Source organism: Canis lupus, chromosome 16 (genome assembly GCF_048164855.1).
Source record: "Canis lupus baileyi chromosome 16, mCanLup2.hap1, whole genome shotgun sequence".
In the NCBI taxonomy this organism is placed as follows: Eukaryota; Metazoa; Chordata; class Mammalia; order Carnivora; family Canidae; genus Canis; species Canis lupus.
Window position 1 is genome coordinate 45,110,085 of NC_132853.1, and position 13,958 is coordinate 45,124,042.

Consider the following 13,958-nt stretch of genomic DNA (forward strand, 5'->3'; position numbering starts at 1 on the left):
ATTTAGCTGTCTTCTTTTTGCTCAGGGTAGGACATCTGTTTGACATTGCTCCTCCATCCCATTTTAACCAAGTTCAAATCTTATCTATCCTTGAAAGTCTTTTCTGAACATTTTCTCCTTAATAAGCATCCTCTTTTCTGGAATCTGAAAAGCACTATTTTGAATTGTTACCTTAGGTAACTCAATTAAGTCTCTGGTCCTCAGTAATTTCATGTATGTAACAGCAGTAATAATACCTACACTGCAGTCAAGGCTAAAAATATTGAATGAATGAATATTTGACAAGGTACTAAGTGCTTAACTGTCTTAACTTCCTTCTCCCCCACTTCTTTTATATATGCAGCTTTATATGACTGCTATGTTCCAAGCTCCTGTAGGGAAGGTTCTATATTCTTTCTCTTTGGGATCCTGGATAGTGTATTGCATAGGGCCTTGTAAACACAGAATAGTTTTTATCTAAATTGATTTTTTAGGTTCGTGTCATCAAAGTGATGTCCTCATCATTTTATTGCATCAGTAAATTTCAATGGATGTGACTAAAATGGTGCTTCTAAAAATCTAACGATTTCATGAAGAACTTTATATGTTCTTACCAAGACAGATCAGCTTTGATTTGAATAAATTTTGGACAAAAAAGTGATAAAATTAGCTAACACATACTGAAGGTTTACTTGGTGTAAGGCTCAGTGTGATCACAAACATATTTTATTTTATTCTTTCAAAATTCTTTGAGAGATGAGTATTGGGACATTGATTGGAACTGTGTTGGAAAATTGATGCTGGAAGAGGTTAAACCCAAGTTCTGGAATGTGGATCAGTAGGACATTAGGACCATGTTCTTAATGACTGTATCAAGCTAACGTCTATGTCTGTTTTCACTGTGTTCAAATCTTAGTTTTTGCAAAATCCATACTTTACTACAAAGGGAAAATTCAAAGCTGAGCTTTTGGATAGATGGAGACAAAATTAGGCGTTTCCTTCACCTCACTCTGGCCACCATCTCGCTGAATATCTTTCCTCCAAATAATAATCCTTGAGTTATTATCCCTTACACTAGAGCCTCCAGATTATACAGTTTGGACTGTATTAATTTGGACTATTTATTTTTAAGTCTTGTTTCTTCCATTTTATGTATGTATATGTGTGTGTGTGTGTGTGTGTGTGTGTGTGTATATATATATATATATATATATAATGTATAGAGATGATGTTGGGTAAAAATGGCTTTAACACGTTCTTTTTAAATGTCAGTTTGCATCTGAATGAAATGTGCGATCCAGACAGTATAACATCACTTGTAAAACAACACATCCCTGATGCCAAATTAACAGCACAAAGTGAAGAAAAACTTGTATATATTTTGCCTTTGGAAAGGACAAACAAATTTCCAGGTAAGAGAACATGGAGACCACAGAATGGTTTATAACGATGTTACTAACTGTAACAGTAGCCTTAAGAATGATGGCTGACACCTTTATACTTGCTAAGTGCATGGCACTTTGCATTAATTCTCCAATATTCCCCAGGGTTACTGCTAATATTAGCTCCTGATATTACCCCCAGATCATTTATGAATAAACTGGGGCAAAAGATGCTAAATATGCTTCATGTGGTGACATATGCAATTAAGAGGTTCAGGACCACATCAGGCTAAAATTAGAAATATTTGGGACATTTGTTTCAGGAATGAATCAGGGAGAGTGGTCCAGGCAAGGAGAGGTCTGTGAAAACAGCATAGAGTGTTAAATGGGAGCTAAGGGAATGGTACGACTCCACAGTACATGGTTTTGTTAAAACACCGTGACATAATGTTATAACCTAAGTAATATGATCAACCTATATGTTTCCAAACATTCTAAATCCACAACCTTGCCACAAATACAGAAGCCTGGAGGCTCATTGCCATTCCCACTTTTCTATGTGGTCTCCCAACATGCTTTCATTTGCCAAGAGTTTTGAGGTAGGTTGCATTCAAGGGGAAAAAAAAAAAAAGTGTAACCATAAAATGTGTTTACTTTGAGTTAAAGAAATTTGACAGCTTTTAATGGAAAATAATGGCTTCCGTAGCTGCCTACATGAATCAATAAACCTGCCATGATCATGGTTCATAAGAAACATAGCACCAGACGATAGGGTGTGGTGGTCAAAACCTGGGATACTGGAGCCAGACTGGGTGGGTTCAGATCCCAGCAAGGCTGTTAATAGCTCTGTTATCCTGGACAGGTTGTATTACTTTTCTGTACCTCAGTTTCCCTGTTTGTAACAAGGGGATAATGACAGTACTAACTATATAGAATTTTCATGAGGATTAAATGATTTAATTTATTTAAATATATTATTAAAATATTAAAAATAGGGGCCCCTGGGTGGCTCAATGGTTGAGCATCTGCCTTTGGCTTGGGTCATGATTCTGGGGTCCTGGAATCGAGTCCCACATCGGGCTCCCCACTGGGAGCCTGCTTCTCCCTCTGCCTATGTCTCCCTCTCCCTCTGTGTCTCTCATGAATAAATAAATAAATATTTTTAAAATTAAAAATAATAAAATATTAAAAATAAATACAGCACCTGGAATCAGACCTGACCTAGAAGCTATGGTATTTCTCCAAGTCTAAAATAGCCTCAGCTATATAGGATGTGCTACCAAGAAAAAAGAAAGAAACAATGCCACCATTTAAAATGACATACCAGCATTTGTGATACATGCACATTTCAGATATGGTAAAAGATGATGAAATGTATTTATCTTAGAATCAGTGAGATAACTGCAGTCTTAGATGCATACACCATGTCTTTGACATACATATTCGTGTGGAAACAGAATTTTTTTTTTCATACACAGGCTGGTGATACTTTATTATACAGAGAAGTTGGCAAAGGACAGCTTTATTTTTGTCAAAGAATCTCCACCAAAAATTTCTAGTGATTCATCTGGTGGTGCAGTTAACATAATAAAACAATAGCTGATATTTACTGAGTCCTTGCAATATTCCAGAGCTATTAAATGGGATGAAAATCCCAGCATAAAACTGAAATTTTCATTAGAACCCAGACTTAGAAAAGGCCCAGCTTCAAAGATTCTGATTTGCACAGACTTGAGGACTCCCATTTCCAGAAGTTCAAAAACCTCCTTTCTAATCTCAGGAATGTCCATCATCCTCCTCAACTTCTGATCTCTCCAGTTCCGGTCAAAAACCAGGAACTTTAAGGGGTTCAAATTAAGGCCACCTTGTTTAATGAGTTCTTTAATCCTCCCTGGTGTTCCTACACCCAGATGTACAACACGCTTCCCCAGCAGCTTTACCTGCTCCTGGACCTTTATGTGTTTTGCAAATAATTTCATAACTTTGCTGTCTCCTCTGAATGCTGTCATCGACCTAATGAGCTCCAAGGCCCGGACAGCAGAGCTGCAGATGATCAGCATCAGAACCGATTTCTTCTCATTATGGTTTTTCCGAAGTTTTACCCACTTAGGGCAGATTTCTCTTAGGTATGATGAAAGACTATGAGTCAAATCATTGGCCTTGAGGAAACAGGAGTCTGGTAGGTTTAGTTCTTCTAATTCAATCACTGAGCGGCTGCTGCTGAAATAGTCCTTCATCAAGTTCTGCAGGTCTTCAGGGGTCCCCGGTTTTGGCTCTGATTTTGCAAGAACATCAGTAATTTTCTTCTTTCTTCTCCTCCTTGTCTTGGTGACATCTTCTTTTGTGGAAACAGAAATCTTGATGAGGCCACAAAGCAAACTGTTACCTGATTATTTGTTAAATGCATTTCAAAGGAGAATGCACAATTTAAAGAAAGACTGAAAAAGAACCAACACTTAGAACTCATTAAAAATCATGACTACATCTGTATTTTTATTTACCTAACACACTGGTAAGATAGAAACTTTTAATTTCTACCAATATTTGAATTGGTTTATCCTTTATTCTACTTCCAATTTTCCTGAAATGCCCCCAAATTATTGCCAGTATCTTTAAAATCAACAATAACAACCTTCAAAATGGCCTACTCATTCCTATAAAGACCAACCTTTTGAAAAAAATTTTTAATTTATTTATTCATGAGAGACACAGAGAGGCAGAGATATAGGCAGAGGGAGAAGCAGGCTCCCTGCTTGGAGCCTGATGCAGGACTTGATTCAGGACCCAGGAATTATGACCTGAGCCAAAGGCAGATGCTCAACCACTAAGCCACCCAGGGGCCCTAAGACCTACCTTCTTTGAAGGCTTTTGTGTAATCTTCATACCATGGTCAGAAGCGGGAGAAGAGAGTAAATACAAAATTGCATACATACTTTGTCCTTTCCTTTAATTTATATACTTCTCTAAACTAGGGAAGCCTGTACAGCACCAAATTACTTCTATAAATATTTGTGCTTTTGCTTTTGTTACTCTGCTGCCTACTAGTTATTCTTGAGAGTCTTCTTCTCTCAGTTTTTGGAATAATATTTCTGAATTAATGAGGCTTTAGAATTTAACATTTCCTATCTTAGTCAGTTGGGGCTACTAACACCTACTATAGACTGGGTGGGTTTACAAACAGCAGACATTTATTTTTGATGGTCCTGTAGGCTGGGAAGTCCAAGATCTGGGCTCCAGCACAGTTAGGTTCTAGTGAGATACCTCTTTGGGGTTGCAGAGTGCAGACTTCTTGTTTCCCATATGGCAGGGAGAGGAAGCCAGCTTTGTTGTGACTCTTTCAAAGGCGTTAATCCCATTTATGAAAGTTCCAGGCTCAGGACATCATCTAATCCTAACCACCTCCCACAGCCCCCCTTTCTAATACCATCACACTGTAGGGTAGGGTTTCAACATATGGATTTGTGGGAGGCCACAAGTATTCAGTTCATTTATCACTCTCCCCATAATCAAATGCAATTAGTTTTTAAAAAACAGAATAAATAAAACATCATATGTCTCAAAGAACCCTGCATAATCATTCTAAGAACCAAATGTAGATGATTACAATTTTATACTCAAGACATGGAAACACACCGTATAGGTTATTTTAGAAATGAGGGAATGTCTTTATCATACCTTTGTCTCTTATGAATGGCTCATCACACATGTTCTCTATTGTTCAAAAATACAGTTACTATCAATATCATTACAAATTATATTCTTCTCATGCATTTCTGTGACTACTTTTAGATCTTTACAGGGATCTTGATAGATGTTCTAACCAGGGCATTGAAAATTATGGTGTGTCCATGACAACCTTGAATGAAGTGTTCTTGAAATTAGAAGGAAAATCAGCTATTGATGAATCAGGTAAGAAAAAAAAAAGAAGAAGAAACTTCCATTTTGTCTGTCTGTGGAATAGTCTATCTTGAAAATATATTTTGAATGATGAGGTTCTATGCTTTTGGAGGTGCTCTGATTCAGTCCGGTCTTGGGAAAACTTAGAGCAGAGAAGAGATGTATTTCTGTCTCTTTCTTCCCTTTTTGTACAATGCTGGCACCCTCTCTTAAATTCCTTATTTTCTACTATGCATTTTACTAAGAGTGTGGAATATAGCAGTGTATAAGACTAGGTCCTTATGGAGTAGACAATAAATATGTGATACAAGTGCTACAGAGAGAAGAAAATTAGAGTTGTATGTTGACAGTTAACTCTTGTAACATTTTGAGGATATTGTTCCAATGTCTTCAGGGTTCCATCATTACTGGAAGATTTGTTGTCAGCGCAAGTATCAGTCCTTAGAAAGTCCTCTCTCCTTGATCTAAGTTAATTCCTTGCTTCTGGTTTACTATCATTCTACTTAGTTAACTCTTTACTACACTCTTTTTTCCCCCATTTTCTAATTTTTTTTAATTGATTAAGTAGGTTTTTAAAAATACCTTATTTCCCCTTTTTTTCACTTTTGAAGTTTTACACTTGTGGTTATACTTAACTTTTAATATACATATTTTATAGCTTTCTAAAAGTCTAAAGTTGATCAGTTTTTCTAGGATTGTCTTCCAAACAATCTTATTTTTAATCATGGCTACATTAAAAAATATTGCCTCTACCAATTTCACGTCCTTGGAAGGGAATGAGGAGGGTTGTATATGTACCAGCATTTCCACCTTCGTCAGAAATACTGATCATTTATCTTTTGCAATGAATCAGCCAACTATGATTTCCCTAGAATGAGTGAAAGCTAATGTCCTTAAAGCTATAGACACAAAGCTTATTTAAAAGAAAATACAAGATTTCTTTAATTATGTCATTCGTTTTCTTCCTGTATTATACTTTTTTTTAAATTTTTTTTTGCCTTGTTTCCTTTTATTTTGTGGTCACTCTAGTAATGCCACAAATTAGGTTTTTAGGATCTTTGCCCAAGATTCTTGACTCTGACACTATCTGGTGAAAATGTGGTCATAGAAAAATCTAAGTAATATGTGTCTAAAACAACATTATAAAGTATTGATTTTATGTTTTATAGACACTGGAATTTGGGGAGAGTTACAAAATAATAGGACAAAAGACACAGGAAGCCTTGTTGAGCTGGAACAAGTTTTGTCTTCGTTTAAGGAAACAAAGAAATCAATCAGTGGCATGGCTCTCTGGAGGCAGCAACTCTGTGCCATAGCAAAAGTTCGCTTCTTAAAGTTAAAGAATGAAAAAAAAACTCTGTTGACCATGTGAGTATCCGAGTGTTTCAGATACGTTTGGTCAGTGTTCTCAAAATAAATTCAAGGGGAAAGAAACCCCAAAACCTCTTGAGATAAATTCCAGTAATTGCATGTGGTCTTTATTAACATAGAAAACAATTTCCGATTGCTTTGGTGAATATGTAATTACACCCAGTAAAAAAAGTTTGGGCTCTTTCTTTTTATTTCATACCGCATCTGTTCTTATCAAAGGGTTGAGATCATTTCTCTGAAGTATAGAAGTTAGCATTTGGATCCCATCCCCAAAACATCCTATCCTCTTTGTCCAAGTTACTTTGTGCCAGGCTGTGTCTAAGCCAAGGCTTCATGTCACTGCCTGGAACTTGCTTCATGGTTCACGCATTTCCCGCTAGTTTTGGGCTCTTCATTGAGTCACACCTCCTTGCGAAAACCCTGCTCTCCAGCCAGGACTCATTCACTAAAACATATTTGTTAGCACCTCTGCACAGCACTCTATGTTAAATATCTGTAACATGTATCGAAATAAATCAGACATGAGATTTGGCACTTGAGGGTGATTAGAAGTACACTAAAAACCATGGCATAAGATTAGACAATATTGTCGACCAGAACATTCAGTATGAGAAAGATTATGTACCAATATGGGCATCAGAAAAACAATTTTGTATGAGGGAGAAATGGAGTCTGGTATAGAAAAATGTAGCAGGAAAGAAAGGAGGATGGAAATTCAGGCAGAGGGGCAACACTGAGTTTGGAGATATATGAAAAGTCAGAAGAGCTGTTATCCATTTCAGTGAATTATAACAAAGTACATGGAAAAGTAGAAATAATTTTGATAATATATTATGTACAGCTGAAGAGTTTAGGCTTTATGAATAATAAGGAATATGGGATTTTTATTTGAAAAGGTGATCGACATAATTAGAATAGATTGCAAGGGAGACGCCTGGGTAGCTCAGTCAGTTGGGCATCTGACTCTATATTTCAGCTCAGGTCATGATCTCAGGGTCATGAGATCGAGCCCCATGCCAGACCCCATGCTCAGCAGGGAGTCTGCTTGGAGATTTCTCTCTCTCTGCACCTCTCTCCACCTGCAGTCACTCTCACTCTCTCTTTTTCAAATAAAAAAATAAACAGATTGCCAAATTGTACATAATTGGGCAACAGTGCAAAGATGGTTTAGAAGCAGTAGACTCTGGAGATAAGGAAAATGGTCATTGAGGACAATATTGAAAAAGGTCAGGAAAGAGATAATTAAGGTCCTGACTTGAAAAGTAAAAGAGGAAAGGGTTTTAGGCACGTAACAATGATGATATGATAGAAATTTTCAACCATTTGGAAGAGGGACTTAAAACAGCCAGATGAGTGGAAAGTGATTGGCCCTTGGAACTTGAGTGAATGAGAAAATGTGATTTATAGAAATTGGGAACCGTAGGGGTAAGAGTTTCAAAGTGTAGTACATCTGAGTGTTGGTGATATGCCAGAAAAAGGAAGACATGTGAGATGGAAACAGAGGAAAGAAGTGGGAATCAGAGAGAGATTGAAGAGTTGTACCCAGCCAACATCATGAGCCTGAGTGACATTTCCAAAATGAGGAAGGGAGGATGGGGGAGAGGCATTTAGAGAGAAGGTCCCAGCATAGAGACATAGGAACTACTTCACATTAGAAGAAATGGGGGAGAAAGCATGATTTCTATATTTGGTTAGTGTGTATGATTTCTTTCTTTTATGATACCCATTATCTACTCCAACTGAAAAATCTACAAAAGTTCCTATAGATGAGTTTCTTTCTTTTACATTTTCCTCCATGTAGATTATTGCTTTTTGGCATTAGCCTCTGCCCTCAGCTTTTGGAACATCTGTTCTATGAGTTATATCAAAAAAGTTATTCTTGGGGACTGACTCCTACTATGTATTTCCTATCGCCGGGACAGCCACCTCAAGCTCCTCTGACCCACTTACTGGTCATCAATAAAACAGGTAAAAGTACAGCTAAAATATAACTTTCCAGTATTGCTCTTATAGAGAGATTTCCAAGACAATGTAAACCATGAGGGGAAAAATAAATCCTGTGTGTTGTAGAAAACACACAGGAGGCCAAGTAGGAAGTTAATTTTAAAATGAAAAGTTCAAGATTGGGAGTTTATTTTAGAAACGCATGTTGCAACCTTACTTAAATCCTGAAGTTTATGGGACCAAGCAACAAAAGGGGATTTAGTAAGACAAATCTATATATCTGAGGTCTTCCCACAATATTTTTAAAGTATTATGCAGTCTTGGGCTCTGGAAAAAAAATCTGGCCCAAATTTCTAAGAAAATAGATGATTACTATCTTTAAGGATTATAATGTTAGTTTTAAGTAGTATTTCTACACTAACAGAAATTATATGTAAGTGGCTAGGCTCTCAGTAAAGTAATCTTGTCCTATCTTTGATATCAGAGTGGATTTTGGTATCATAGTATCAATTCTGCCTTTCTAAAGCAATCCTTAGACAGTTCTTATTGTGATATGCTTTGGGTGACACTATTTTATTTTATTTTAGTTTTTTTAAAAATATATTACTTGACCATTGTTTTACTTTGCTCTACTTTTGATTTTTACCTTCTCTGTAGGGTCAAGCATTGATAACTTTATACATTCACTGAGGCAACAGAACATAGCTTTGGAAGTGGATGCCTTTGGAATTAGAAATGGCCCAAATGAGCCTTCATACAATGGTGCCATCACTGTGTCAGGTGATGACAAGGTATGTTGGGCTCTGATAGTTGCATCTCACCAAAGATGGGTTGTGAACACCATTTGAATAATACCTAATAATTGACATAAAAGGCCAATTTAACACAAACAGATGGGATATCTCTCATTTTTAGAGGAGAAGCTATACTACAATTATTTGCCCACAGTCTCCAATACATTACAAAAACATATAATGAAATGCTGTTGGATTTCATTCCTTATTAAATTGCATGCACTATTATGAATCATTCATTTAAATCTTTTTCTCAATTGGATTTCACTTCAAATTACATTTTGACAAATCCTCTAATAATAAATCTGATAAATACCTACTGGGAACTGTAGTTCCATTACCAAAAAAATTAGTTCTTAATTTTTTTTACAGTGGATTTGCATAAATTTTTTATGAGAGAACAGCTCAAGTCTTTTTTCCTGCTAAACTTTACACAAATGAGTCAAATCTTCAGATAAATCTTTATGCTCCTCTATCTGATATTTAAAACCTTCGTAGTTTCCTACAACTTGTGGTTCATGAATCAACATCAGTGGATCATTGCTAGGAATGAAGACTCTCAGCCCCCACTCCAGTCCTACTGAGTATCTGCACTTAAATAAAATCTGCAGGAGATTAGTATGCTCCCTAAAGTTTGAGAAGGACTGCCTTATTTGGCAATATTTAAGATTGATGTATTTCTTATAAAAAATTTGTAGTTCTGCTTCTGTTGAAAAATCCCTCCATATGCCAATTTTGGGAGTCTGCAGTTGGAATTGAGAAACAGTTGCCCAGTTTAGACTTGGACTTTACTTGCCAGGTTGCTCTATCTCCACACTGCTTCACCCATGTATATTACCTGCCTACACTGTGAGGGAGTTTGGGGAGAGATCCCCGGGGTAGAAAAATGAAAAAAGATGACAAGACAGCATTCTATGTATAAATCAGAGCAGGTAAGTGTTACAAACCTTGACCATTTGCAACTTGTCAGAATTAATTTTCAGAAATAATTTCTGTGTCAATCATAAAATCAGAAATTACTTTTGATCAAACTAATTCTTGGTATGTCTCTATCAGGTTAGTTTCCAGTATGCTTAGAAAAATAGGTTTTTTTATTTTTTATTTTTTTAGATATTTTTATTCATGAGAGATACACAGTGAGACAGAGAAATAAGCAGAGGGAGAAGCAGGCTCCCTGCAGGGAGCCTGATGCAGAACTTGATCCCAGGACCCCGGAATCACGACTTGAGCTAAAGGCAGATGCTCAACCACTGAGCCACCCAGGTGCTACCAGAAAAATAGTTTTAAAAAATGGCACTCTTAATATCAATAAATATTGCCTTACATAGTTAGATACAACTCAGGTGATTTATTTTGGATTGTAAAAATGCATGCCCAAATAATAACTCACTTATATTCTCTTTATTTGGGCAAAAAGTAATCATGTTACATATGTGTATATGCATGTCATATGTTTTATATATATAAATATATTATATATTTTTTATATATGTTGATATATATAAAGAGATGTTGTTTTATATATATATATATATAGAGAGAGAGAGAGAGAGAGATGTATGTAACATTTTTTTACCATATGTTTTCCCCCAGTTTTGTTAAGATATGATTAATAGACAGCACTGTATAAGTTTAAAGTGTGCAGCATAATGACTTGACTTACATATACTATGAAATGATTTTTAAATGCCATTTTCAGGAGATTTTACACACAACACTTCTACTACAAGCTCAGTATTTGTGAAAACCTATGCTTTCATTACAATGCTGCCTGCCTTCTGGTTCCAAGTATCCACACATTCTTAATGTGTAAAATGCATATATCACGTTTTGAAAGAAAGCCTACTGCCATGTTAAAGAGACGTTGCTTTGTGTTTTATGGCCTTGCTGCTAAAAATCATCTGAGGCATTTTGTTTTGTGAGTGTTTAGGCATAAATAGCCACATGGCTGATGTATGGTCAGTAAAGACCAAAATACTGGATTCCTTGTGATATAGCGGGAATTAATCAAATAATATGAGTGACAGTGATGTTACTGACATCCAGTGCTTTAGCCTTCCTGTATTGTCAACAATTTGAATGATTTTCTACTGTATTCTTTCATTAAATTTTGTATTTGCTTTCTGAGGACTTAAAATGCCTATTTGTTGTATTTTAGGATCACAGATTCTCGATAGCCTGTAATACCAAAAGGCTAAATTGCTTTCCTGTCCTCATGGATATCATCAGCAATGGGCTACTTGGAATTTTTAATTCTTCAGAACATATTCAGACTGACAGAAGCACATATTTTGAAGTAAGTATAATTTTTTTAGAGTGGGTGAAGGGCCACGGGAGTGGGAAAGAGAGAATCCGTGCCCAGCACAGAGCCCAACACAGGGCTTGAAATGGGGCTTGACCCCACAACCCTGAGATCATGACCTGAGCTGAAATCCAGAGTCAGATGCTTAACCCACTGAGCCAACCAGATGCCCCTGAAGTAAGTATAATATTATTTCACTTATCCTGAGCCCTAACGAGTTTTCACGAAGACACTTGAAATGCTGAAATAACATCGTGTTATTTTTGTGAACTTGTCCTTGAATAAATGTATGTTTTACATACATATAGTGTATATTTATGGGTAGATACATACACACACTATCTAGCAATGATGATGAAACATTATAACCTGAATTGGATGACTTGGGGTCAGTGAAACAGCAGAAAATGCAATTAGTTGGGAAAAAGAACTGACAGCTTTTCATCTCAAATCTGTCACCATCTGTGGCAGTAAGTAATGGGACCTCCTTGAAACAGCCAGAGGCTTAAAGGCCAGACAGTGTGGTCTTCTTAACTACTGGACCTTTTGTAGACCTTGGTTCGGCAATCCACAGGAAAAAGAAAAGTACAGATAAAAACTTCATCACAAAGTTTTCTTTTTTTTTAAGATTTTATTTATTTATTCATGAGAGACACACACAGAGAGAGGCAGAGACACAGGCAAAGGGAGAAGCAGGCTCCCTGTGGGAAGCCTGATGGACTTGATCCTGGGACCCCTGGATCACGCCCTGAGCCAAAGGCAGACACTCAACCACTGAGCCACCTAGGGGCCCACAAAGTTTTCTTAAGAAGTAAATAAGACCTCCTATCTCTGGGAAACGAACTAGGGGTGGTGGAAGGGGAGATGGGTGGGGGGTGGGGGTGACTGGGTGGCACTGAGGTGGGCACTTGAAGGGATGAGCACTGGGTGTTATTCTATATGTTGGCAAATTGAACACCAATAAAAAATAAATTAATATAAAAAAAGAAGTAAATAAGACCATGTGAGCACCAGGTTCAGTTGACTGAGTTACTGTAAAGACGAGCAATAAGGCACATTAACATAGAAAATCACAGGCCCTCAATAAGTTGCACTCATTATCACTATTGCTATTCGTATTATTTTTCTTGGGAGTGCATCGAGTTTCTATTAAAGAATGTTTAGCTTTGACTAGATGAGAGGATAGGCTGAATTAGAACTAGAAGCAGTTCTTATTTAAAATACAGTTGGCCAGGCCTGCTCAGATCCTGAGAATCTCCACAGTGGGGGGAGGGTGTGCAACTCTATCATCTACCATCTTGAATCTCCCTCCACCTTCTTGAAATGACAATGTAGGCGTTCCCTTCAGCTCCCTGGTCACTCTTTGTTACTAAGAATTATTCCAGGGATGTCCAAAACTTCAATTTCCCATCCACTTCAAACTCCTATAGGGCTGACTTGTGCCCTAACAGAGGTGGAGATGGGTGAATGGGCAGTAGAGGGCTTTGCCCTCTCTTCCCCCTTTTCTAGTCTAACATCTTGGAGTAGAAAGGAGAGAGTGACTTTTCTCTGGACTCCCTGCCCTCCTTTTTTCTCCCTTCAGAGTAAAACTCTGCTGGGGCTGGAAGCAGAGAGAAGGTTGGAGAGATTAAGACAGGAAAAAATGGTGCTCTGGAGACACTTGCATTCTCTAGTTGTATCTGCCTCCCATAGCTTCTGTGTATGTGGTGGCCACAGCCTAGGTGACCTGCGTGATTATCTTGGGGGAAGTTTAGCTTTGACCCCAGGGCCTCGTGTAGTTGAAGATGCACTCAATGGTGCAGAGCAGAATTTCCCTTCACCTGCTACAGAGATGCCCTCACTGTCAAGCTCTCTCCACTTCCCCTTGTTCGTTGTTTGATGTGGCCATGGTGCAGGTCATTTAACAATTTCTGCCCCTGTGTTAACCTCTTCGCCTCTTCAGAAAGAGCTGTAAGAACTGTTGAGTGAGTGCTTCTCACATGCTGTTGGAAAGCTATAGAGATTTGGGGCGCAGCAGGGGCTGCCCCACAGTCTCCATAGTGCCTCACGGCACTGTCCTCTCAAACCACATCAGAGTAATCCTTCCTCTGGAAATCTCTTGAGCAGAAACAACTGCATCCCTGTTCACATGAGGTCCCAAGTTAAATTTAGGTCCTCAGAACACTGACCACATGATTTACATTTATTATTATGTTTAAATGTCCTAATAAGACTTTAAGATAGGCGGTATGATTATTATTATACATCTAAGAAAACTGCAGCAGGTAGAGGTGCTGCTATGTTTCCCTA

At 37.5% G+C, this 13,958-nt stretch overlaps 1 protein-coding gene and 1 pseudogene across 2 annotated transcripts in view; one reads left to right on the forward strand and one right to left on the reverse strand.

Moving 5' to 3' along the window:
• Positions 1-13,958, forward strand: part of ABCA9 (ATP binding cassette subfamily A member 9) — a 60,554-nt gene that overhangs the window by 21,763 nt on the left and 24,833 nt on the right. For both annotated transcript variants that reach the window (XM_072781021.1, XM_072781022.1), the window contains exons 18-23: positions 1,252-1,391; positions 5,151-5,270; positions 6,428-6,626; positions 8,431-8,597; positions 9,231-9,364; positions 11,526-11,663. In XM_072781021.1, the coding sequence (XP_072637122.1) occupies positions 1,252-1,391; positions 5,151-5,270; positions 6,428-6,626; positions 8,431-8,597; positions 9,231-9,364; positions 11,526-11,663 (898 nt within the window). The remainder of the gene's footprint in view (positions 1-1,251; positions 1,392-5,150; positions 5,271-6,427; positions 6,627-8,430; positions 8,598-9,230; positions 9,365-11,525; positions 11,664-13,958) is intronic.
• Positions 2,851-5,067, reverse strand: LOC140605622 (uncharacterized protein C3orf26 homolog pseudogene; annotated as a pseudogene).